Raw genomic sequence first — 27,957 nt, 5'->3', positions numbered from 1 at the left:
CCCCTTTGTCCCTAGTGGTCTGTCCAGTGCCCTGCATGCACTTTTATATTATAAATACAGTTTTTTCTGCCTGGAATTTGTAGATTGCCCATAGCAACCAAAAACTGTCCCTTCATGTCAAAAATGGTTTTAGACCAGCTAGAAAACAGCGATAATAAATTAGAATCACTTGCAGAATTGAGCGATATTGATATGTGGGGAAATTCGTCATCAAACACTAAATCTAATGACAGTGACAATTCTGCAACTAAGCAAATTTCTGTGTTTTTGATCTGATTACATTATTGAATAATTTTTATTATTATTATATTATTATTTGTTATAATTATTTATAGTTATTTATTATATTATAATTCATGATTCATTTTTTAAACTTTATCATACCCGGGATGTCTACTAGACATCTGGTTTGGATAGATTTAAGTCAGTTATTCCTAAGAATTACAGGCCTACAATATAAAATTCCAAATTTCCATGCAAAATAATTGTACCGCTTTCAGCACCAAAAATCTGAAATAATCATCCTGCCAGGGAGGTTAAAAGGGTACTGCATCCCTAGCATATTCTTAACCTGAACAATGAAAACCAATGCAGCCACCACTAGGGACTGGCAAGCTGCAATTTAGTAAACTTTTGTTTTTGGGTTGAGATAAATTACAAGAAGTAAATCCTGCTAAATGAAAACCTAAATGGAAAAAATACTCTTTCTTTATAATGTATTCAGACATTCAAGGCTTATTAAAATACACATGCAAAACCACATAAGCAAGCTATGGCACAACTAATCTTGTAGTGTTCATGCCATGGTCACATCACTGTGATTTTCTTTCACAAGGAAGTCTGAGGTCATAATATCCTGAGTCACCGAGATAATAAAAGAAGAGTTAACGTGTTAAGGCTTAATAGTAAAGGAATGCTTGAAGTATCGTGTATAGTGGAAACAGCTATACTTCTACCATTACTTTTTTGACCAGGTTACTCTTTATAAAAATAGAACATTAGCTAATTGTTTACTTGTTAAGTTTATGCCAAGTTGTGTTCTGTGTAAATTTGGCTGAGGCTATTTAGAGAGTTCACGTAATTTTATGGAGGGCACACCTGCTAGCACAACTCCAGGAATTTAGCTAAATACACATATGTAATACTGTATTTATTGGCGTATAACACTCACTTTTTCACCATGAAAATCGGGTGCAAATAATGTGTGCGTGTTATATGCCAATACAAAAATGTAAGTTTTTCCCTGGAACTTCCCTCTTAAAATGAATGTGCGCGTTATACACCTGTGCGTGTTATACGCCGATAAATACAGTACATATATGTGAAATGTTATATCTGCAAAAGGATTTAAAATTTATTTTTGTCCAATCCTGAGATTTTTACAGACCTGCCAGACAGCTCAGCTAGGTTGGTGACCTGAATTTTCTTCACTGCAGTTAAGAAATACAGCTTGGTCATGTCCCTGCCCCCAGCCTATAAATGGGCAGGCATGGAGCAGCAACTGACTGATGAGATCAGCCTTTTACTTTTTCTTCCAAACAGCATGTTCATGGTCAATGCATATTAAGGCATGGCACCTATACTTACCCTTCCTACCTTTATGACATTCAGCACTGTATTGGTTGGTGCTGGACCTTAGTGGGAGCATGTCATTTCATTGCCCACTAGGTCAGGGCACCACATCATAGCAGGAGGTGCCATGCTCCACCATACTTAGAAGCCCCTGTGATAAAAGGCAAGAGTAATGAAGTAGCACTGGGGGGGGGGGTCAATGGGGGTGTCTTTACACAGATGCTGTCACTTATCCCAGAATGGACAAAGTTAGGCTTTTTGTAAAAAATAAAAGAGAGAAATCTGAATAGAAGCATTTACAGCAGCCAGAATATTGTGCAAACAGATTACTATGACCAAAGGTTCTTAAATTGGCTCAACGTGGCTTTTTAATGATAATATACAGAAATATTCTCACGCAGTGACAATTCCCAGTTCATGGATTGTATTTACCTATTAGAGCAAGTGAATGTGGGAATAGGAGAGGTAAGCCAAAAAGCAATTTGCAGCTGTGCTGAACTCAGTACATGTTTCATAAATCAGTCCGTGCCTTGCTATCCCAGTTACCAGACTATGTTGCCAGTGCAGCCAAACATCTATGAATCAGCTTATAAGACATTGCGCAAAATACTCGTTATCCCAACAAACCAAATAAACTTGGTCTTGCATACTTTTAAAACCTCACACTAGAGACTAGGAAATACTAAAAATCACTAGAGGCTGAGAGGCTTACAAAAGCTGTATGAATATTTGCGTACAAAGCAATGTTATACTCAAATTTGACAAAAGTCTGTTGATTTAACCAGCTATTTATCATAAATGTTATTTTTGAAATGACATTCTGAACATGTTTGCAGACTATGTAGACAGCTTTGCCAATCAAAATGATCCTGACGTGCACAACCTACAATGGATCACTACCTTGTCTTGGCTGAGCACGCAACGATAATGTTTGTTTATTGCGCAGCAGTTCACCATGGGAATCTATGCCTCGGCAGGCCTTTCATCCATCCAACCATGAAGATAATATGTGTTATCTGTCCATCCACTTATGAACTCAGTCAGCCTATACCTGCCACAACTTTGCCTTTGGCATGCCCAGTGTTCTTCTCTATGGGCACATTATAAAAAATGCTTCATTTCCAACAATTTCCAACACACTGAAGTGGAAACATAACACACAACTTGTGTTCTTAATGGCAACAAAGATTCACCCTTTTTGAGCTTTGTTTTTTTGAGTGAGTGATTTTGTTGACAGGAAATATTAACCTTTTACTCAAGCAAATGAAATGTGTGTGATTATTATATTTAAAGAATGCACAAGTAATTCAAACAGAGGGGGTTATTTACAAAAGGCAAATCCACTTTGCACTACAAGTGCAAAGTGTACTTGAAATTGCACTTGGAAGTACAGTCACTGTAAATTTGAGGGCTAGATCTGAAATAAGGGGAAGCTCTGCTGATTTTATTATCCAATCATGTGCAAGCTAAAATGCTGTTTTTTATTTTCCTTGCATGTCCCCCTCAGATCTACAGCGACTGCACTTCCAAGTGCACAACAGTTCTGTTCAAGAGGAGTTTATCATTAGATTGACTCCTTTTGAACGGGAATGGACATAGGTGGATCAGATCCCTGCTGAAGCGACCAAAAAACTAAAATTACTTGCATACAACTGGTTTTATGTAGCTTGATATGAAATGCATATAAATTAGCTCTTAAAGTAAAAAAAAAAAAAAAAAAAAACTAGTTTGGATAATTGTAGGCAAGTGAAATTTGTTATCAATGAGTGATGTAGCCATTTTCACAGGCTCTACTACAGCAGAACTATTATTCTCTGATTCATTACTTCAGACAATGTAAGCTTTCACAGATCAAGAAGATAGCCTGAGTTATTGAGATAAACCACTTTCAATAGTGAGAAACCTAGTGATGAGAATACGAAGCCTATTCTTTTATCATATTATGTTTTCTTCTATTTATCAATATGGTTATTCAGTACTCTAATGCCCCATACACACGAGAGGATTTTCCGTTGAAATTCAGCTCAAGTCACACAAAAGCTCTCTGAACTTTCGTCAAGAACGCGGTGACATACAACACTACGACGAGCCGAGAAAATGAAGTTCAGTGCTTCTTGAGCATGCGTCGAATTGTTTCCCAACATGCGTAGGAATTTTTCTCCTCGGAAATTTGTACAGACGATCGGAATTTCCAATCGGAACTTTTTCCGACTGAAAAATAGAGAACCTGCTCTCAATCTTTTGCTGGCTGGAATTCTGCCAGCAAAAGTCAGATGGAGCATACACATGGTTGGAATTTCTGACCAAAAGCTCACATCCGACTTTTGATGGCAGAATTTTTGATAGTATGTATGGGGCTTAAAACACCAAGTTTTGAGTCACCGTAGTATAAATAGTCTCGGACAGCAGTGCCTTAAGACTCATTGCACTAATTTGCACCAAAGCATAATAAATGTGGTAAAGTTTTTCTGATTGCTATCATTTCAATCATGTGCAATCAAAAATGCTGTTTTTTAAAAAACAATTATTGCATCTGATTGGGTATTTTTTACAAAGTGAAGCTTTATCACATGTACATGTACGAAGGAAAATTAGTACAACTGCACTTGCAAAGTGTACAGTCTATGTGTCTTTAGTAAATCCACCCCACTATATATATTTTGGCAGGATAAAGATAATGTAAACCTGTATTTAGCTTACAGCAAATAACCTGCCATCAGACACAACAGAACTGAACTTACTAAACCAATGCAATGAAAGGAAAGTAAAACTGCTCCATGAGATCTAACTTAAAGACAATCGTTCAATTTGCCCATTAAGGCAAAACTTGCAGGTTCTTGAAAAGACAATACCCACATTTATGCTCCCCTTCCCTGTGTTTTCAATTCCTTATCAAAAGCTGACAGCTACGTGTGGGGTGGTGTGGGGTAGGATGACTTCCTTCCCTCTCTTCTATGACAATGATGTGGTCTGAGAATTAGTGACTCTGGTTTGAGCTCTGTATTCTGGGAGGAAAATATCCAAAATTTGGGTTATTCCAAAGGTTTTGAATACAGTGCCAGTGGACTGCATTGCTAAGGAGTATCAGCAGCTAAGGGTTCTTTCAACAGAACCTGCCATTTGATCCTGAATTCTGAATTAAAATTTGAATTTAAAGTTAAAATCTGATTTTATAAACATGAGACTTCTGAAGATATATTCGACTTTCACATATTATATATTTATAGTATATATTTACTGGAGCAATATCAAACACATACAGTGTATATAAATAGTCTACTAATGTTGATCCATATGTGGATCATTAACATCTTAGGTAATTTGCAAAATGGCAATGTATATATTGGGCCTGGTTAGGCACCAAAACACTTTTTTTATGGTGGGGTTGTCTCACAGTAAACTACTGAGAGCTAACGTCAATATGCATTAGGATGCATGAAGATCCTCTTTACATTTACAGCATGCAGGGGTGATGCGGGAAGTGCTTCCACTTGAGAAAGTTGCCACAGAAGGTGGAGAAACACATTATGGTAGCTAATTTGGCCCAGCCCCATCCTTCCTAAGATGCATGCTGGGTCTACCTTGTTTGTGTTTTCAACAGGATTAGGTGAACCAGAGCTAGAAAGAAAGATAGAAAATAATAACAATCTGGTGGATTCTTTAGGGACTTTTTAGGTACCTTGCTTCTCAATAAATTAACATTTTATCTGAAATTCATTTTGTATGTATTATAGCTTAAAAACTCTTTCAATTATTATATGTAATATTTTCCATAGACCTATACACAATGTACTTGGATCCTCTCATATTTAATCCCCCCAACATCAACCTCAATTTTTTTTGTCCCTTTTGGCTATACATTATTCTGTAAGATAGTGTGTTAACCCTTAGGCTCCAAGCACACCAGGCTTAAAAAAAACAACAGTTCCCTTAGCAGAAAAAAAACCCACTTTTTTTGCACATAGTTTAGGCGAGCTTAAGAGAGTTCTGCATTTTCTCTGGCAGAAATCACCAATCATAAACGCAAACTAGCAGGGTTTTTTTCCTGCCTCTAAATGTTGAGCTTAGAATATGGCTCTAATCATCCTAATGTGCATAGACACACAGGATAACATTGAAGATATAGAAAAGGAAAAGAAAGGCGCCTCAAAGTGCAGTATGCAAAATGTTATTCTTTACAGCTGCTGGATGGCTGTACACTGCTCTCTACCACAATGGTGATGATAGACACATGCCATAAATGAAGACTCCTGATTTTATAATGTCTTTTAACACTCAACAATCTTGTAAGTGCTCTTAACCCTTTTCAGAGTTGCTTCTCCTCTAACCAAAGTGCTTCCAGAAGTGCCACATCATCACTATCCTCCCTCAGCTATCCACCTCAACCAGAACACCCTTATCTGCTCTCTAGGATAACATTGTACTGCTTCTACAGGCAAAACACAAAACTCCCGTAGAAGCAGCAATTTTTAAACCAGTGGGAATGGACCCTTAAGCTTTTCAGCTTTTCAGGCTAGATGAGCTGCTTCTTTAGGAAAAATACAGAGGTAAATAACAGTCTCCTAAAATCCCTAGGCTTTGTTCACAACTATTCATTGCAGGAATGTGAGCAACATTGCAGAAATTCCTGCAGCACACAAAAATATGCACCCCTTTTGCAAATGCATGGCAGTACAACTATTCTTAATGGCACCCCACACATCTTGCTAACACATGTTATGGTGTGGCACAATTTCAAAAATAACTTAGGCACTTTTGTGAGTGTCTCATGCATATGGCAGCCCATTGAAATTCTTCCTAAAGAAGCAGCTCATCTTGCCCCAGAAACAAGTAGAAAAGCACCCCATCAACTAACTGTATTGTAGAGTATGATGATGTATAGCCTAAACAAGGCCTAAAATAAAATTGAGGTTTTTTTTAGTAATGGAGCATCATAAATGTTATATACAGTACTTATTGGGAAAAGGAGTTTGTTAAAGATATAATAAAGACAACATTGATTGGTTTATTGAAAATAAAGTTACCGAAAAAGTCTATTTTTTATCTTTATCTCTGGTTAAGTATTATATTGGATGTTGGTACAACATTTAAAAGAATAATATTTAGCGCAATATGCCTCTCATTATATGAAAATAATTGACCAGCGCCACTGAGAGATGATGTTTAACTGGTTGGGGTGTATTATACAGTAAGCACATGATGACATGAAGATGTTGGGTTGAGTGACATTATATACTGTCATGGATTTGATTACTGCATAGTTCAAACCCAATACCGACATGTATACCTGCGGAGAAGTTTCCATACTGTCAGAATACAATAGTTAATTGGGGAGGATTCCCCCATCCACATTGAGTGTATGAATGGGGAAATCAAGTCCATTTTTCTTGTTCAACTCACTGGTTGAACAAAAAAACAAACTGACTCATCTATAGACTGCCTAATGCCTAGTATACTTGATAAGAAAATCGGACAAAAAATACAGTACGATACCAGAAAGAACGATTTCCAATTAATCAGTACAGTATTCGTCCGATAAAAATCGGAGACCAAGACCACACATGCTCAGAAACTAAAGAATACATTGCAATACAATACAACTGATTATTGTACATCCCTTCTGAAGGTGTATTCCGTCCTATGAGAATTTTCGTAACTTTAGTAACCTCTTCATTTTCGATATGAGACTAACAGGCAAAAAAAAAAAACAGACGATCAGTCATCTGATAGTCTCTTCATGTGTACAAGGTTAGTTCTGCAGGGGTCCGGTGTGTGCTGGTTCACCACTTCTGGTCGGATTTCAGCCTCAATTTTGGGCTGAATTCGGACCTGAAATGGACCAAAAGAAGCACAGCTTTTTTTGTGCAAAATGCACTGGACCCTCTATGGGTGTATGTGAACTGGCTCCATAGGGAGTTGGTCAAAATCTCCTGCTATTTTGACTTGGATGCGGTGATCCTGCATCCAATTCACAATGGTGTGAACCCAGCCTCAAGTGTGTTTTTCAAGTGCATTGTTTCATAATGATGGATTGATGCACAGCCTGCTAAAGCTCAAAGAGTTTTCAGATGCTCTTACTCACTTGCAACCTTGATGATAATGGTAAACAGGACAAACAGTTGAATCTCCATAATGTGAACACGGACAGCAATAAAAGCTCAATAGGTGTTCTAATCCCTCTTCACTCTATCCAAAACTAAATAAAAAGTTTTGCCTTTAGTTATAAGTATCAACTCAACCCATAAACTCTGCATTTCACTTCCTGCAAATTTGATGAGGATCTTCAGCAACACCCCTGAGGATCCCCTGCTTTGCATTGCTCTGCCTAACACATGTTGAGTTTAGACCTTAGTGGTAGTCTGCTAACTATGGGACATATATATAGCCAATGTTGCCAGCATAAATACTTTTTTGGCGCCTAAGCCAGACCCAATCAATAGGTTGCCATTTTGCAAATGACATAAAATTGCAATGGTCCACATATGGATCAAAATTAGCGGAATATATATATATATATATATATATATATATATATATATATATATATATATATATATATCTGAGTGTGTTTAATATTACTTCACTAAAGACTGGCAGTATTTAAAAAACTTTTCATTATCCCTGGATTACACTAAATTGATCTGATTAATCTAATAAAGATAATTTTGCTATTTTTATAGCAGGCAGCAAGTATATATTTATTTTGTACGTGACTTTTGTCTATTTAGTTGCTTTTTACTTTTCTTTTACTTTTGAGGTTTTCTTTGGAGGACACGTGAAGCTTCATATGCAAAAGTCCCATTATATGAACATAAACGTTCCATTTATTTTTTTGTGTACATGCTATAGCATCTCATATGAAGCTTGCGCAATATAGAATAAGTAGAAGGAGAGTGGATGAAACCTCTCCTAGACTCATAGGATCAGAATTCCATATGATTGCTACTCCTCTTGTTTGCCAGCTTTAAACCTACGTTAATGTCTTTGCAAAATATAGCATTATTCTTTATGTGCTGTTATCTGCTGTTGGAGCCAGCAGAAGGCTTTCTGAAGTTAAATTAAACAGAATCTTTGAAAATGATTATGTGAGATCTGATTAAGTGGCTGTTAAAATTTTGCACCAGGGGTCATGTGACCTTTAGTTATGCGCATACAGCTCATGTCTTACAGTCCGTGCTTAGTCATATGACTTGCTGAGAAAGTAACAGGCATTTCTTATGGCATGTTTTAATGGGATATGATCTCCAAGCATGTTAATAAGATATGTGACCTAACACTTGAAGAAAGTTCAAGAGCACTTCCTCAATCAAGCTATGCCTCTGTGAATGATTTCAGTAACTGGACACTGATGAAGTCAATGCTTGGGGCTACTATAACAATGTATGTGAGTTTTATTTTACACATTTCTTACATCTAGAATCCCATCATTTCCCAGTCCTTTAAAGATTGTTACTGTGTGTACATGATGTTGGGTTTATTCTTTTACAAATGAATGCACCAAGAAGTTTCCTACAAACATCTAGTTTTAGCATACAGTGATGACATAAATTGTCCCCATCCGTCCAGGTTTTTCAGTCGAATGTTAAACTTTGCTTTAAACAAAATCAATTCCAATATGCTTGGGGCATAACGTGTTCCTCAGTTTGAAAGGCCATGTAAACTGAAAACAGTTATTTATCTGAATCCTGTAAGAAGCTCTCAAGCTCTTTTAGTTGATTCTGCTGATCAGCAGAGAGAGCGTAAATGGTCATTTAAATTACATGCAATCATGGATGAGCACTGAACTCAATATTATGTTTGTACACTAATGTGCTGTTTAATGTGTATATTCATTTATTATGCAATAATGCATTATGCATGTTCCAGTTGTTTTTAGGAATAAATGACATCAATGTTGTATGATGCATATATAAATACTGCATGTTCATTTGATGAGCTGTTTTTGCATATGTAACTAGTTACAAATTTAGCAGTCTGAAGTTACCATTAGATACAAAAGTTGTGACACCATCATTGTCAAGTGTATGATTATTAAGGGGCCACTCTTTCCTAAAATAATATTTTAAATCACGCAACTTGTTTCTGCTATTTTTCACTGACTCTATTGGAAAGCTTTTTCTGTCAATTTATGCCCTGTTATGTAAAACAAATGGAATGATGTAGGAAGAATCAGACTACCTCATAATGATCACCACTGGTTGGTAGACCTAGAGGAAGAGTATTCACTGCAAGGAATATAAGGTATAAGAAGGTGGTGATCCAGCCTGCTTGTCTTATACTAAATATTATATTGCATGTTAATAAATTGCATATCAAAAATAGCGAATTAATGATTTGCCATTTGGCCCCCTTTTGTTCACTATTAAACTTCTGTTGTATTATACTCCACATTAATAAAACAAATCTACCCATTTGATCAATTTTTTACAAAGGTAGCCAAAATATTGATTTTTCCATTCTTCATTTTGAAATCTAGTTCTCCATAACATAAAGTACACTGGGGTCAGTTTACTAAAACGAGAGAACTCAAAATCCGGTGCAGCTCTTCATAGAAACCAATCAGCATCCAGTGTTTTGTCAAAGGTTAATTGAACAAGCTCAAGTTAGAAGCTGATTGGCTACTATGCACAGCTATACCAGATGTTGTACTCTCCAGTTTTAGTAAATCAACCCAGTGTGTTTATAAAGCAGCCAATGTTTTCCATCAGCAATTATGTGCTATTTTTTAAATGTTGCTATGGAGACTGGCACAGCTCAATAGTCTAAAACAGTCTTTTTTAACCTGGGTGCTAACTAGGTTCTTCAGGGGTAACCATGTTTCCCAAAAAATTTCAGAAAGCTGACAGGTGGATTAGGCTTGCCCTTTCTGTTACACAAAGCCACTGTTTTTTATTGTGAAGTATTATAACTTGGCGCACAGTGAGGGCCAACCGCTGGCATCCCAATAACCAAAGAAGTAATTGAAGAGGTAATGAGAGGTGTGTTGGCCATCTGCACTGTATCTTTGTTTACCTCTCCCCTCTGTGTCAGCACTGGGGACATGTTAGCAGAGTAAGGGAGAATAGAAACATTGGAAAACTAGTCAGTCCCAGAGTGCAAAGGTGCTTTTGTAAGAATAAAACATCTCTAATGTTGGGGGTCCTACATGTGTGGATGCAGCAGTGCTATATAAAACTTTTTGTTTATTTATTATTAGTTTATTTATTTTTTCTGTTTTATAAGGGGTGTGTTGAGATTATGCATACTTTTAGAGGGTGCCTTGATTGAAACCGGTCTAAATGTTTGTTTGCCACATAACTGATGCACTTAAAATAAGATTCTAGCCATAAATTCCCCCTGTCTGATCTCAAATAAAATATAGGTGAATATTTATTGAATTTGGGTAAATATAAGCATGCCAATGTCTGGTATTGCCCTAGTTTGTGTATCAAGACTAAAGCAAAGGGAAGTGAGCTATGCTTATAACAGCTTTCAAAACAAAGGCTGGTCTCAAAGGAGATAAATAAATTCTTCTAATTTTCAATAGCCAAAGCCCACCAACGTGTCTTTGTTTCAGAAAGAATTCTATACGACGCTAAAAAAAATGCTGTTTATTTATACTGTTTTTTTATAGAGAAAACCTCACCATATGGTAAACAATATAACAGCACACATCTGGATGATATAAAAGCCTTGATGAATTCACACATTTAAAGTAGGAAAACAAAGGACCGCAAGTAAAAAGATAAAAAAAAAGTCCAAAAAAGATAACAGCAGCCTCAGATATTTTTCAAATATCACTATATAAAATTTTGGAAGATCATAGGAAATGTACTTATATTAACTACTTCATAACTGCGATGCATCTTTTTCAGTCCATATGAAAGAACGTTAAATAACTTTGCAACAGGGAACTAGGAATTCCCAACTGTGTGTTTTTCATGTTCTAGAGCTCGATGCCAAACTGAATAATTTGTATTTTAGTTAGAGCTACTGTCATGATAACTATTGTATGCTGATGCTACTAAACTTAGCCTGGGCTAGAAAACTCTGGTTATGCAAGGGTAAAATATTGTACTATATGTGCTACCCAGTAACAGAAAAAAACTATGAATGTTTCTCAAGATAAGGGGGTTGCTATAAATCTCAGTTTGACATTTCAGCTGATGCCCAGTAAAAATTATCTCCATATGTTAGGTGAATGTTAACCTCTTGCAGATGTGACCTTGGAGACCTCTCTGCCTGAAATGATGTTTTGTCATAGTGTCAGATGTGAAACGATACTGTTAGGGCCAAAACCATGACAGCTATAAACATTTTGATTACACTAACACAGCAACTGACATGGATCCTTACAAGAATGCAGCCTGACTTTAGTATATGTATAATCGTGCTGATAACATTTACTTGGTATCCAGGTAATACATTGAGCATGCAATCTACATATTTGGATATGTATCTACAGTTGTGCTCATAAATTTACATACCCTGGCAGAATTTATGATTTCTTGGCCATATTTCAGAGAATATGAATGATAACACAAAAACATTTCTTTCACTCATGGTTAGTGGTTGGCTGAAGCCATTTATTATCAATTAACTGTGTTTACTCTTTTTAAATCATAATGACAACAGAAACTAGCCAAATGACCCAGATCAAAAGTTTACATACCTCAATTCTTAATACTGTATATTGCCACCTTTAATGACTGCTTGAAGTCTTTTGTGGTATTTGTGGATGAGGCTCTTCATCTTCCCAGATGGTAAATCTGCCCATTCCTCTTGACAAAAAGCCTCCAGTTAAAATGTAAATTCTTCAGCTGTCTTGCATGAACATTTTAGATCTCCCCAAAGTGGCTCAATGAAATAGAGGTCTGGAGATCTGAGATGGCCACTCCAGAACCTTCACTTTATTCTGCTGTAGCCAATGACAGGTCGACATGACCTTGTGTTTTGGATCATTGTCATGTTGGAATGTCCAAATATGTCCCATGCGCAGCTGACTGGCTGATGAAAGTTTTTTTGATAACATACTACATTCATCCTGCCATCAATTTTGACCAAATTTCCTGTGCCTTTGTAGCTCACACATCCCCAAAACATCAGTGATCCACCTCCACAGGTGGAGGTTTCACAGTATTAATGGTGTACCTTTCATCATAGGCCTTGTTGACTGCTCTCCAAATGTAGTGTTTATGATTGTGGCCAAAACGCTCAATTTTGGTCACATCATTCCAAATGACTTGGTGTCAGAAGGTTTGAGGCTTGTCTCTGTGCTGTTTGGCAAGCGGTATACTTTGTGGCTTTTGTGTAGTAATGTATTTCTTCTTGCGGCTCCACCATGTAGCCCATCTTTCTTCAAGTGCCTCCTTATTGTGTATCTTGAAACAGCCACACCACATGTTTTCAGAAAGTCCTATATTTCACCTAAAGTTATTTGTGGGTTTTTCTTTGCATCCCGAACAATTTTCCTGGCAGTTGTGGTTGAAATTTCGGTTGGTCTACCTGAACATGGTTTGGTTTCAACAGAACCCCTCCTTTTCCACTTATTGATTAGAGTTTGAACACATATAGTTCAACAGTACTACCTTTTCCCGCAGATTCTTGGACAATTCTTTTGCTTTACCCATGACTCAGAATCCAGAAACATCAGTGCAGCACTGTATGAAAGACAAGGGTCTGTCAGGAGTCTAGAAACTCATTGATCTGTTATACACACACACTAATTACAAGCAAACAGATCACAGGTGAGGATGATTACCTTAAAAGGCCATTCAAACCCCTTTGTGTCAACTTGTGTGCATGTTATCAGACCAAATTCACCAGCGTATATAAACTTTTGATCAGGGTCATTTGGGTAGTTTCTGTTGTGATTATGATTTAAAAAAAAGAAAACACAGTTTATTGATTATAAATAGATTCAGCCAAACACTAACCATGAGTGAAAAAAAAGTTTTTGTGTTATCATTCATATTCTCTGAAAAATGACCAAGAAATCATAAATTCTGCCAGGGTATGCAAACTTATGAGCACAGCTGTATATTGATTGCACATCAGATCAGTAGTACATAAATAAAAAGGTCAGATAATGTTTTAAAGGGCCACAGTCCTTTTTAAAAAAATACAGTGGTCATCAGGGCCAATAGAGGGGGCAGATATCACTAAAAGGTACACAAACAGCAATAAAAACCTGTCGCCATTTCTTACAAAAATTTGACAAAAAAAAACCTTTGCTTTAGATACACTTTTATTTGTTGCCTGTTTCAGTGCTTCTTTCATTAAAAGGGTAGCTGTGAGGGTAATGGTTATGTCTTCATGTTTGCAAAGGCACAGATTAACTTATTAAAACTGCAAAGTTTTAAAGTCTCTCTAATAGTTAGAAATGTTGTATGTCTTCTGCCCACGTTTAACAGTAATTACACAATCCACCTATAGTTTTTCATGTATGCTACATAAAAACAATAGTACATATTATGTATATAAGCCTTAGATCAGGGTTGGCAACATGATTGCCTTCCTACTGCGTATCCTGCAAAATATTCATGCTTACATTTGGAACCAACATTTTTTTTTTTTAGGCTTATGTCTGTACTTGCTTATTATATGTGAATAAATGTCTTTCTGGGTATGCCAATGATCTCTTCATTTAGTGAGACAAAACATAAGATTCTGAGATATGTTTTCCTTTCAATAAACAAACTCAGATTGTATCTACACTACTTTTTGACCTTGTCAGAGTTGCACTTGTTGTTGAACTTTATTCTCTTAGTCAATGCGTAAGCAGATAAACATGCTATATATGCAGGTATATATATATATATATATATATATATATATATATATATATATATATATATATATATATATATATATATATATATATATATATATAATATATATATATATATATATATATATATATATATATATATATATATATATATATATATATATATATTTAATAATTTTTTGGGCAGTAGCCAGTAATGAAAATCAAATTATTCTTCAACAAGGCTAGGGGAGGATTGCCACAGGCTGCCCCCAGCATTCTTCAAAAGAAACAAGCTGTTGGCTGCAAACAACAAATATCTCTCTCTGTCAGACCATTACTTCAATACTGGTCTTGAGTTTAGATAAGGATAAGGTGTTGACAGATACAAATGTGCATCTTACATGCCATTAATTGCCATTCTATGTACTCTACACTATAATTTGGGTTCATGATAGGCAGCTTTTAAACTAATAGTTGTTTCACATACTTGTTATAGGTACACCAAAACAGTGTCTCTTTTGGTAATGGCACTATGGTGTCACATCAGGGTAAGCTTGTTTATACTGTTATTTATATTGCTGAGAATAGCGCTGTGTATCATGAGACAAAGCGTTTCCTACTAGAAAGGACACTTAGCAAGGGAAAGAAGGACTGATGTAGTCTCTTACCTTAAACACCGTAATTGGAATGTCAATGGCAATGTAGATAAGGTCACCAAGCGCCAGGCTGGCTATCAGTGCATTGGGGCCATTTCTCATGCACTTATTCCTGTAGATTATTCTGAGCAAAGTTGCATTCCCGACCATCCCAATGACAAAAATAGCACAGGATATTGCAGTGTTTATGTACTTGAAGACATGGTGGATTTTTGTCCTTTCAGAGCACAAGACCATAGAACTGGTATAATTCTTTGGAGGATTGCTTGAACGCATTGTGAGGTTGGAAGTAATGTCAGTCCGATTTTGTAAATAATCCCCAGCATCTCTGCTGAAGGCAAGTCCGCTCAGAAACAGCAACACAGAGACTCTCAGAATGATCAAGCCCATTTTTTATTGTCCACCAGAAGTGGCCTCACGATAGCTCCTCACTGCTTACCTGGAACAGAAAACACATTTTTATTAATGGAATCAGTTTGAAAATAACCTGGTTATTATGGGCTCATTTACAGTACATATTTCAAATACCTAAACAAGTTTGGCAGGTTGGTTACAGGAAAGAAATTTGCTCAGTGTATGGCCGGCCTTAAGCCTGGGACACACTAATGGGTTGAATGAAAAAAACAACAACTGACAGCTCCAGTTGGAGCCGCTGTACTAACAGTCCCCCTGCCAGAACACTCCGATCAGCACTGATTGGGAGCTGGTTTGTGGCTGGTTTTCCAGCATGCTTGCCCAACAGAAGCCGGCCAAACAGCCGGCTTCTGTTGGAGCGGCTGACATACACATGGGACCAATGTTGGTCTGTTTTTATTGCACCAGCCAATGTCTCCTGATATTCAGCCCATGTGTATTAGGCATTAGTCTGCCCTCATTAACATACAATTCAAGAAGCCAATCCTCTACATTTTGATAGGTCAGACAGTGTTCAAATCTATTTACTAATGATAATGAACAATACGGACAGGGTTAATTATGGCATACACAGCTGCCCAGCCTTCTCATAAACAAAGAGCACTTTTAGGATTTTATATTGCTGGAGGTTCCAGAATAGAGTATCTTAGATTGTAAGTTCCTTGAGGAGAGGGACTGATTTGAATGTACAATGTATATGTAAAGCTCTGCATAAATTGACAGTGAGGTGACAATTACTTTTTCATATAGTGTAGCTGGTGTATAAATCATTGTTTTTTCAGTTATGAGAAGGGCAACATTTGCTTGTTCCCTACTCAGAAAATAAAAATACATGTTTCTAAATTTCTATTTTTATAATTTCCCATAAAATAAGCACTAGTTTCTGGGAAAGTATAAGGAGACTCCCTTGGCAAATCATCCTTTATATGTGTGTCCGAGTGAGGTCAAAGTGTTTGCCCTATCCAAAACTGATTTCAAAATGTTGGGGAAATTCCTTAACGCATGAGTGAGAACTGATTCCTGAGAAGAGGGAGAGTATATTAGGCAAAAAGGAACCCAGCACTGCAAAGTCAGTGATTTAACATCTCTCTTTCTCATTTTTTTGACACTGTAGCAGAAAGCAGTTTGGGAAGTTTCTACTCAGATACTGCAGATAATTACTCAACATGGTTGTGACCAAAGCAAACCTACTTACATATCTAACATCTAAACGGTTGCATGCCTACAAATTCTGGTGACAATTTCCCTGTAATTGTAGAATTCTCTACAAACGATCGGACAAGGTCCGATCGGATCATGTTGTCGGAAAATTCCGACGGAAACAGTCCGATGAAGCCCACACACGGTCGGATTATCTGACAACATGGTCCGATCGGACATTTTCCGTCAGAATGTCCGACCGTGTGTACAAGGGCTAAAGCTGGGTATACACTAGCTTTCTGAACAAAAATTTGTATGAAAAATTCTTGGTACTAAATTCTTAGTACATTCGTCGGCATGGCAAATGTCATTCAAAATTTTGTTTGCTTTTAACATTCGATTTTTGAATCAATGTCAATTCCAAAATGAAAGCCACATATACTGCTATAAAAATGTTTGCTTGAAAAGATCCTGCTATTTCCAAACTCAACATCACTATGGTCGAAAATGAATGTTTATTTCTCCCTACTAATAATTAGAAAAATGAATGAATGTTTTTAAAATCAGAACCTTCTAGAACCCAGGGTGGCTCTGTGACATCAGCTAATTCTGGGTCACAGGAGAACAAAAGTAAGTGCACTCTTGCGACCCACAAGAGAAGTATGCCCAAAAAAGCTTGGGTTATACTTATTTTTTAAATGAGAAGCTTGGAGCAGGTTACTGACCAAGCTGTACTACCTTCAGTAGTGGAAATGTAAAGCTCCATACACACTATCCGTTTTTCTGCTGAGTCCTGCCTGATTGCATACAAATTGAAACTCCTAAGGTTTGACGTCTTATTATATGGTTTTGGTAAATCTAAAGGAAAAACTCAGCAGACAAACTGATAGTGTATATGGGGCTTAAGACGTTGACCTGGTTGTATTTTTTGTGTAGGGGTGCCTGCATCACAAGGCTATCCTAAAGTGAATTTAAGTCTACATTGTGTTGAGCGGCCTCTCATGCATAGCATACTTGCACATTATGGAATGTTTACCTGTCAAGGAGAGTGAAGAAAGGATTAGAGACTAGGGCTAGTACTAAAAAATTAGATTAGAAGCTAGGTGCAGGTACTCCCCCCTTCCAAGTCACCCCTCATCTCTGCCCCCTACCTCCCTCTGAAAACTGCCCCTTGGTCCCATCACCTACCCACCTCCAAGTAAAAACACTTTTAGAGAATACAGAGCCAAGTATCATTTTGTGGTGCTAAGTAAATTTGTTATTAATAACCAGTGCCAGGACAAGGTCATCTAGAGCCCAGGGCAAACATGCCAAACTGCGCCCCCCACCCCCAAGGTGTATGAGCATTATGTGTCATCAAACCCCCCCCCCCCCCAAAAAAACTGAGCACTAATTGTTTTCACCCCCTAAGCATAAATTCCCCCTCCTCCCAGTGCAAATCTGTTCCCCTGCTGAAATCCCCCCGCCCCCAAATCCCCCCCAATTCAAGTGCCCCCCCCAAAAAAAAATCACTCCTCCTAGCACAAATTATCTACCTCTAAGAATTGCCCCTTCCAATAACCCCACTGAAAATCCCCCCTTCTAGCACAAAGCACCCCAATCATCCCTCCTAGCGCAAATCTTCTTCCCCCATTCCTCCTCCCCCTAAATTTTAGCATACCCCCAAATTTCCGCTCCTAGAAAAATACTCCCTGCTGCCCCCCAAATCCCCCTTTCCAACACAAATCCCCTCCCTCAATTTCCTTGGGGTCCCCCCCCCACCTGATATCACAGTGCCCAGGGCAGTCGTCCCTTCTGCCCACCCCTTGTCCCGGCCCTGTTAATAACAAGAAAAGCAGTAAAATTGATCTGATGCAACCAGTAACAATAGACCCCCCCCAGAAACAACAGATCCCCCAGCAACAATAGACTCCCCAAGCAACACTAGACCCGCACTAGCAAAAATAGATCCACCCCAGCAACAATAGACCTCCACCAGCAACAATAGATTTCCCAGCAGCCAGCATAAATAGATCCCCCAGCAGCTAGCAGTAATAGACCCCTTGCTCAACAGTAAATCATTGCCAGCAACAATTGACCCCCAGAGCAACAGCAACATAAGACCCCCTTTAGGAAAAATGGATCCACTAGTAGCAGCATTAGTCTCCTCCAGCACCCCTCGCCATTACATACATTCATTGCTGGAGGTGCCGGAACTGTGTTCCCAACATGTTCCTGATGAAAAAAACAACTATTGGAGACTAATTCCTAACAATGTTTTTTGTGTAACTGCTTTAACACAGTTAACTATCCTTTTGTCTGATAAAGCAATTTCCATATGCATTATATAAAAAATAAAAATAAAAAAAGGACTTAAAATATAAGCATTGATTTTGTGGCAGAATAGAAACCCCTTCAGCACCTACTCCACTGACTACTCCACGGACACTGGAAGTCAGATCAAACAGCATCAGAATTTGAACTTAGCGATAGCTGCATTTTTTCTGCTGAATTATTAGGTGTACTACAAAAACCCTTTCACAGATATCTGAGCTGGTATCCAGCCTTAAAAATTGACACTAGAAAGTGTTTTGTTAGAAGCTTTTATCGGCAGCTTGGTGAGCAATGTCAAACAGATTGATTATTGCCCAGTAGTATGGAAAGCGTTAGCCTTCCCTTCCATTATCCCTGCTTTATGTCATAACTATGTGTCCACAAATAACTGCAATGTAATCTCAGCACCTCACATAGAAAGATTAAATAATGACTCAATTCAAGATATATTATCTCACTAATGTCAAATGAGTACATTTTAGTGAGTGGATGCTCTTTATCAAAGATTGCCTGACGTAAAATAATTCCAATAAATGCATCGGCTGTGGTATAAATAGAAAGAAATGACCTGACATTGGTTATGATAAATAGAAGGTGGTTACGATGGGGCAATGTAAAAGGTTTGATGATGAAGAGAATTTGCAACAAATGAAACAGCTACAGTATAACAGTTTAGCAAATACTTTAAGATGGGATTTTATCACATAATATTAGGTGCAGTAATTGTAATTACTAATAATTAATAGTTAAAGTGTCACTAAACCCACAACATAAACAAACTATCAATAAATGCTATATTACATGCTGTTCATACTCACCCAGTCACTATGAAATTTGTTTTCTGTATTCTGCTAAAAACCTGGTTGATCCTGCTGTTCTCTATCTTCCCCTTCTGTCCCCAATTCAGCTAGGGGTTTTGCAGAACAGTGTTGGCAGCTCTGCACATGCTCAGTTTTCAGTGAGTTTCTATGCTGAGCATTTCCTCCCTATCACACCTGAGCAGCCTATGTGGTTATCGAGTCACACGTGTGGGCATATACACAATGGTAAATTACAGTTCCCTTCCGTCTCTCCTCCTCCATGCCCACTAACCAGCTAAATACAATGGGGGAGGGATATTACATGTAGATTGATGGAGGTTTCTCCTCCCTCTTATTCTAAGGCACAGGCTAGAGGGGTGTGTGACAGCCTGTGACTGGCAGAAATTCATCCACTCACACCATGTTATTGCCACAAAATAATAAACATTTGATTTCAAATTTATATTTGTATGGCAATTTAAAACTGTTTATTGTTATTTTTAATTTTTTACTCCCCAAGGGCATTTTTTTTTAAATTTTGAACAGAGGGCCCTGCTCGTTAGAGCTTATAATCTAGAAGGGAGGATCAAGTGGAGATATATGAGATAGGGACCTTAGATTGTAAACTCCTTGAGGGCAGGGACAGAGAAGTGAAATTATAGTATTTAAAGTGCTGTAAAAATTGTAGATGCTACATAAATACAGTAATAATAATATCATATAATTCATAACATTTTCCAATGTAAGTAAAAATGTATGAATCTTGGGTGAAAGTTACTTGAATCTTGAATAAAAACTTTAACAATTCAAACATATACAATTATTTGCCAGATTGTTTATATACATTGATTTTTTTTTTTAAAGCAGAGTTCCACCCAGAAATTGAACTTCCGCTGATCGGATTCTTCCCCCACTTCCGGGGAAAGATTGGCGCAATCTGTGTGGTGAACTACACAATGTCCAGCCCCTCCTCCTTCCCCCCTGCTGCCTTCTGGGAGACACACAGGTCCCAGAAGACAGCAGGGACCGTTCAGAAAGCACAGTGCGACACACATGCGCAGTAGGAAACAGGCTGTGAAGCCGCAAGGCCTCACTTCCTGTTTCCCTTATTGAGGATGACAGCGCCTGCTCTCAGTGTGCAAAATGCACTATTCCATACCCACCAATCATCATTTAGCTTTCTCCAAACTCTTACAGGTGAAATCTGACTGGCTGTTTTAGATTATGGAATCTCAATGCTTTTTACATAGCTGGACTAGTAAACAATATCTTTAGTAATTCCTGTTGGGCTCTATTGGGAAAGCCATGAATCACTATTGTAGTATTTCCTGCACATTAAAGAGACTGATGAAATATTTGAGGCTAGAGTACTGTGTATAACACCCACAACCTGGCTCAGAGGTTTATTATACAAGCTCAGGGAATAGTACATGTGTGCAGTTGCTTGTATGGCGGTAAACCAAAGTGCAAATTTGAAGAATTCATTTGCTAATTTTTAAAGTTTTTTGCAAATTAGACAGTGAATTTTTTTTTTCTACAGAAGTGGGTCCTTTTTCAGGCTGAAACTAATGTTATACTTACCTGCTCTGTGCAGTGGATTTACAGAGAGCAGCCCGGACCCTCCTCTTCTTGGGTCCCTCTTCGGTGCTCTTGGCCCCTCCCTCCTGTTGAGTGCCCCCACAGCAAGCAGCTTGCTATGCGGGCTCCCAAGCCGAGCCACAGCTCCATGTGTCCATTCAGATACGGAGCCTCGTCCCATCTCACCCCCTCTCTATTCTCATTGGCTTGCTGAATTTTATTGACAGCAGTGGGAGCCAATGATGCCACACTGCTGTTTCAGCAAATGAGGTGGGAAGTCATGGCCAGCCGAGACACTGCTGCAACATCACTGGATCTAGATGGGGCTCAGGTAAATATTAGGAGGGGCTGCGTCACACAGAAGATTTTTCATCTTAATGCATAGAATGCATTAAGATAAAAAAACCTTCTGCCTTTAGAGCCACTTCAAGTCATTATGTACTACTATACACAGCATATTTTCACATTATGACAGACTATACATGGAGCCCTCCAGCACAGCACTGTCACGGCTCCCTGGCGCTGCCACCTTCACCTGGTCTTCCTTCCAGGTTTGCTGTATGAGTGTCTAAGAACCACGATGGCGTCACTCCTGTGCATGAGCGTGGGAGCCCTCAGCTTCGGCAAAGAGCTCTTAAGGCGCAGCACGGTATGGCCTCCCTTCAGAGTGCATGCCCCAGTGATGCAACCACTGCATATTTTGTGAATATCTTCTAAACAGTGCATGTTTAGGTGATATTCATTGTACTTACAGGTAAGCCTATAAGTTCAAAAGTGGAGTTGTTTTCCACTTTAACATATAACTAAAGGCACATTTTGAGTAGTTTTGGATAAAGTGGAGAGGGACTAGAAAACCTGTCTGTTTTTATTGCTGTCTGTCCTCATTAGGGAGAGTCACCTTATTTGTCATGTTTACCGTTTTCATTGAACGTAAAGGTAAAAGAAAATCCCAAATGTTGAGTTGTCCCCAGAACAGTAATAGAGGGTAATCCTTCCAGTGGAGATACTCATTCTGGTGAAAACCATAAATTCTCATACTTTGAAAGGATTTCCTCTTACTTCTTGTTCTGGCTCTGGGAATTCTACGCTTGAAGTTTACTTCTGCATAATGGATATCTATCCTTAATAAGTGAGTGCTTAGACCAGCATTTCTCAACTCCAGTCCTCAAGGCGCCCCAACAGGTCATGTTTTCAGGATTTCCCTCAGATGAAACAGCTGTGGTAACTACTAAGGCAGTGAAACTGATCAAATCACCTGTGCACATTAATGGAGAGCCTGAAAACATGACCTGTTGGGGCACCTTGAGGACTGGAGTTGAGAAACACTGGCTTAGACCATAAAACAGTTGGTGCAGAGATTTACTAAAACTGGTGCACACAGAATCTGATAAAGCTGTGCATAGTGACCCATCAGCTTCTAACTTCAGCTTGTTCAATTAAGCTTTGATGACTTAGCTTGTCTCTAAAAGGGGCAGTACTGGTAGGTGGGTAGGGGATGTAATCAAGGGACGGATGGTCAGAAGTGGGTAGGGGGCAGAGACAAGGGGTGACTCAGACGGGGGAGTTCCTGCACCTATTCTCCAAGAAAAAAAGCCCTGGGTATAGGTTTCATGGGTATAATTAACACCCAAAGACCATTTTTCAGCACCTATTTGACAGGTGCATATTATTGCAATTTTTTTACAGCAAGGCCAATTCTTGCTTTCATTAAGATTACATTTATAAGATTATGGTGGGAAGGCACCACCCACACTCAAAGACCAATTTATACGCACCCCTTACTTCTATCCAAAGTCAATGTGACACCAGAATGTATCCAAAAAAATCTCTAATCTTGTTCCCAGTGCACTACATTGTGACCTCATAATACACACTGGTTCTCCAGCTGTTGCTGAGCAAAATTAAGGCAGCTTCCAGGGAAAATGTCATTTTTTGGGCTTTATAAATGCAATTATTGCTGCAGCAGATTCTAGACATGGTACAGATCTGCTACTTTACAGGTGACTAAAGAGACCCCCCTGGCACTATCTTGGAAGGAATTTTTTCATTTTTATGCTTTTACTTTAAAAATCAAAAAATCACTGCTCATTTAAAAATGCCCCTTTTTTCATTGATACATGTCCCCCAGGGCAGGACCCGGACCCCTATAACCATTGAATGCCCAATTACTTGCATATAAGCCTTTAAAATGGGCACTTTTGATTTTTGACGTTCAGGTCCCATTGACTTTACTTTTTTTTTAACGAACTTTCACAGTGTTTGAAAGTTCTGGTACGAACTGAACAGGGGTCCGTTCGGCCTATCCCTAGTTCTGAACAGTCGTGATCACAGAATTATCAGGACTCTGATAGCAATGTTCCATACAGCAGCTTTCTAATTAAAGTGCCACATCTCGGCTGGTCTGTTGATGTGTTCCTTTACAATGATAACATGTAACAATTTTAAATATCCTTTCAAAAACATAACAGCTCCAAGAGCTTCTACACTGATTTATTGGTAATGGCAGCATGCATTTAAGAGGTAAAATCAATTTCTTCAATCTCCTTTACCATACTGATTTTCTGTTTATGTTGCAGAATATTTTTAATATATTTGTGAATGCTGCCTCCCCCATTAAATAGTTTTTAACGTAAGCTGTATGCATGCAGCATGTTATGATAAATGATTATGGGTGGATCATTTTATAATGTAAATTATGTAATTGGAGGGGGGCAGCACAGTGGTTAGCACTTCCGCCTAGCAGCACGAGGGTTCAAATCCCAACCACAGCATGACCTACCTGGAGTTTGCATAATCTACCTGTGTCTGCGTGAGTTTCCTCCGGGTACTCCAGTTTCCTCCCACACGACAAAGAGGTTAATTGGCTCCTAATTAAAGTTGGCCCTAGCATGTGTATGTATGAATGTGGGTTGGGGAACTTAGATTGTGAGCTCCTTGAGGACAGGGACTGGTGACAATGAACAATATATATGTAAAGCGCTTCGTAAATTGCCAGCGCTATAATATAATAAATAAATAAATGTAAAAAAATGCAGAGTGTCTGTTTATTACCTCCCAAAGCCTCTCCTGAACACTGCATAGTAAAACACTCTCTAAATATTTGGATTGTAACTCTGGGAAGCACGTTCATTTCAGGCTAAAATCTATTCACATGGCTATTTATAAGCAGAACTCCAGAGCAAACTAGTATGAGAAACAAGATCCCCATGGGATGAGCACACAGTGAGCAATGATGTCTGGAAGACTAATGGAATGTGGTACAGGTCAGGTATTCTTCCTCCCTTGTACTGCGCTGTACCATTTTCCTATTACTAACAATACTACTGATGTTATGTCTACAGCTGTCTGTGTCCCATATCACCCCATGCTACAACTATGCATGAAGAACAGAGCGCACTTTATACTTTTGCTGGATGTAAAGTTAGAATAATATTGATGACATATTAGGCCACTTTAGAAAATGATCCTAAACCTCAGTTCCCACTGCACTCCATTGTGTGATTTCCAGTGTGACTTACGTGCGACTTTCATGCGACCTATCAGTAATCATCGCGTCATAGGGATAAAACTTTTCTGCGAAAGGGAATTTAATAAGGCACGCGGCCATTCACTAAAATTAGAAGAGAAGAAGTTTAACCTTAAACTGCGCAGAGGGTTCTTTACTGTAAGAGCGGTAAAGATGCGGTGGTTTCAGGAGGGGCTTAGATCATTTCAAAAAACTTTTAGATAGTCTCCTGAATGACCTCAACATACAGGGATATACAATGTAATACTGACATAAAATCACCCACATAGGTTGGACTTTATGGACTTGTGTCTTTTTTTCAACCTAGTCTACTATGTGTCTTCATAAATATTAAGGTTAAATTAGGATAAGATGATCTGTATTTATAAACTTGTCTGGTGTTTTTAGATGCAAAACACACACTGTTCTGCGTCCGGGGCATAACTCCCTATACGTATACAGCTCTGTACACTCAGATGTGCGTACAGCCAAAGCATATTTCTGCCTGTCATTGATTTTGACAGGCTGCTGGCAGCGGGCTGTACATACAACCTGTGCATCCCAAACACTGAAATACGATCGGTTTTTACACTTTACTGTCAAATGTGTCATTGTGAATAAGTCCATATATTGGCCATACACACTTTGTTTTTATTAACCAATTAGTGTGTAATTTGATCAAAGCAATTGAATCTGTAAACAATCGAATAGGCATAACTTCTCTTCCAATTGATTTAAATTTGATTTGGATTGGATTTATCAAATTAAGTGGACTGGCCAGGGCAGAAAATTAACAATTGTGTTGCACTGATCGGCAGCAGTGAGATGCTTTATTCATGACATCAATTGTATTTAGATTTATCAGATTATGATATTACATGGTGAAAACAGAGACGTGGTCGATAACTCACTATCCTATCTTCCAACTATTAAGCCACTTCCAAATGTGTGGCATATTGATTGAATTAGTTGGCATCTATAAATCGATTATTCCTATTGTGCGAAATTGAAATTGAAAAAAAAACCTTTTTTTTTACGGCCAAAAATGATTGGAGATAACATCCGATTGGTTATTATGGATAATGACAATCCACGCATCATAGTAGCTTCTCAAACAGATTTAGGAAATAAATCAGATGAAAAATTCTGACATTTTCCCCAATGATAAAATACCAGAATAAACTAAGTAAATAACAAACATCCAATCAACTGGCATGCATTCGCCTGTTCATATGTATGGCACAATCTCCTTGTTTATTGTATTGCAATACAACATAAAGAGAGACGACTAGACAACACTATAGTACAGAAATAATAATAGTTCGTATAGGGATACATAAACAATTTATAAAGCAAAAAGTTCTACAAGCAGAACAGATCAGATTTTATATATATATATATATATATATATATATATATATATATATATATATATATATATATACCCCACACACAAGGCAAAGAGGACGCTTTTCCCATGTATCAGCCCTGATATGTCCTGAAGTTGTATTAATTGTCACGCTACGGTGGCCATACATGTAACAATCTGCCTGGACAATTCTTCACAGAATTAGATAATATATTATAATCTATAAATTATCAGAAAAAAGAGCCGTTAGGGTTGATTTACTAAAACTGGAGAGAGCAAAGTCTGATACAGCTCTGCATAGAAACCAATCAGCTTCCAGGTTTTATTGCCAAAGGTTAATTGAACAAGCTGAAGTTAGAATCTGATTGGCTACCATGCACAACTGCACCAGATTTTGCACTCTCCCGTTTTAGTAAATCCACCTCATTTTGTGTCATCGATTGGTTTCAAGCAAAACGGATTGATTTTATGAAAATAATTCAGATCAGACTGAACAGAAAATATGATCATATGAAAAATATATAATTCAATATGATCATTAAGTGTATGGCGCATTTCTAATTAGACAATACATTTCTCTTCAATAACAGCATTGTATATAAAATCGTTCTGTGCACGGTCAACATAACTCCGATCTAGACGATCAACCACATCCTTGATAGACAATCACACTGAATTCCTTTATTCTATCCTCACCCAAATATCATCTTTGCATGCAGAATACAAAACCGCAGTCATTACTTTATTGCCAAACATAAGTCTTGAACTTCCTAAATGCAGCATTTAATTGAAGAAAGCTCATTTGGGAATAAATAATAACTTCCACAGCTTCAAAAAGATGTTACAACATTGAAAATAAGCAGTAAAATTGGTAAATCTTCCCATACATGTTACAATCTTCAGGTACAATTTCTGTACAATCTATTTAGGATTCACCAAAATATGGGTGTCCAAACCATGCGATAAAACTGTATCCCATAAGGCATACATAGTTGTTGGTAGATCTAAAGGAGAGATTGTACAGTCAGATTCTAATGTGTATGGTGATAAGCTGCCCAGCTGTAGCTGGCACCACAACCAATGTTCAGCTAGCAGCACCGGGTATAAAAGTCGTATTACCAGGTAGAGTGGATGGGAGATGATTCCTGCGACAGCTGCGATCTCTGAGCATCAGGGATCCTGACTACTTGCTGCAACCAAACTTCTCCTCTGTACCTCCAGCCGCTGAACTGAGTGTGGGATCAGAGCCTCCTCTGAGCTATCCTGTCACAGACCCTGGCTGGGTGGGATGGCTAATCTCCACCTCCTACTCAAGACAAAAGAGGCAGGACACAGGGAAATAAAAGCTGATCCTCTGCCAACCTCAAACACATACATCAAAAAGACTCTGCCTTGGGGGCTTAGGAAAGACTCTGCTTATTAACCATTTCCTCTCTGCGGCTCTACATCTCTCTGGGCTGTGCTTATTAAAGTGTAGAGAAACTAGAACACTACATTGCTTTTATCTGCTTGTCTTTGGTCATTTAGGGCTTTTTCTGCAATCTCAGCCAATCGTTTTCTATATGCCCTCTTCACACTTAAAGTGATTGTAAACGATCACCTTGTAAAAAAAAAAAACAACCCATTCATTTTAAAATAGAAATGAAAGGCAAAACATTTGTGTATAGATATTTAAAAAAAAAACACACACATTATAAATAACTTTTTTCCTCTTTTTTTTTTTTTAGAAGTGATCACATTCCCTCAATTCTCAGCTACATAAGAGCTGGGGCGAAGAGAAACAACAGCACACTGAGCTTCCCAGTGAATGGCTGTGCAGCGGGGGGCGTTTCAGGACAAGTCTGATCATTGGGGGAGAG

The 27,957-nt window shown here is 38.1% G+C and overlaps 1 protein-coding gene across 1 annotated transcript in view; it reads right to left on the bottom strand.

The window, feature by feature from the left end:
* Positions 1-27,380, bottom strand: part of EDNRA (endothelin receptor type A) — a 95,631-nt gene extending 68,251 nt beyond the window's left edge. The window contains exons 1-2 of the mRNA XM_077477002.1: positions 27,218-27,380; positions 14,992-15,418 (exon numbers count right to left, since the gene is read on the bottom strand). Of these exons, the coding sequence (XP_077333128.1) occupies positions 14,992-15,369 (378 nt within the window). The 5' untranslated portion in view covers positions 15,370-15,418; positions 27,218-27,380. The remainder of the gene's footprint in view (positions 1-14,991; positions 15,419-27,217) is intronic.
* Between the last annotated feature and the right edge of the window lie 577 nt (positions 27,381-27,957).

This window comes from Lithobates pipiens, unplaced genomic scaffold (genome assembly GCF_037356315.1).
Source record: "Lithobates pipiens isolate NorthernLeopardFrog02 unplaced genomic scaffold, aLitPip1_a1.2 Scaffold_13, whole genome shotgun sequence".
Taxonomy (NCBI): Eukaryota; Metazoa; Chordata; class Amphibia; order Anura; family Ranidae; genus Lithobates; species Lithobates pipiens.
The sequence above is the reverse complement of the archived record's forward strand: the minus strand, read 5'-3'. Positions and strand labels throughout refer to the sequence as shown.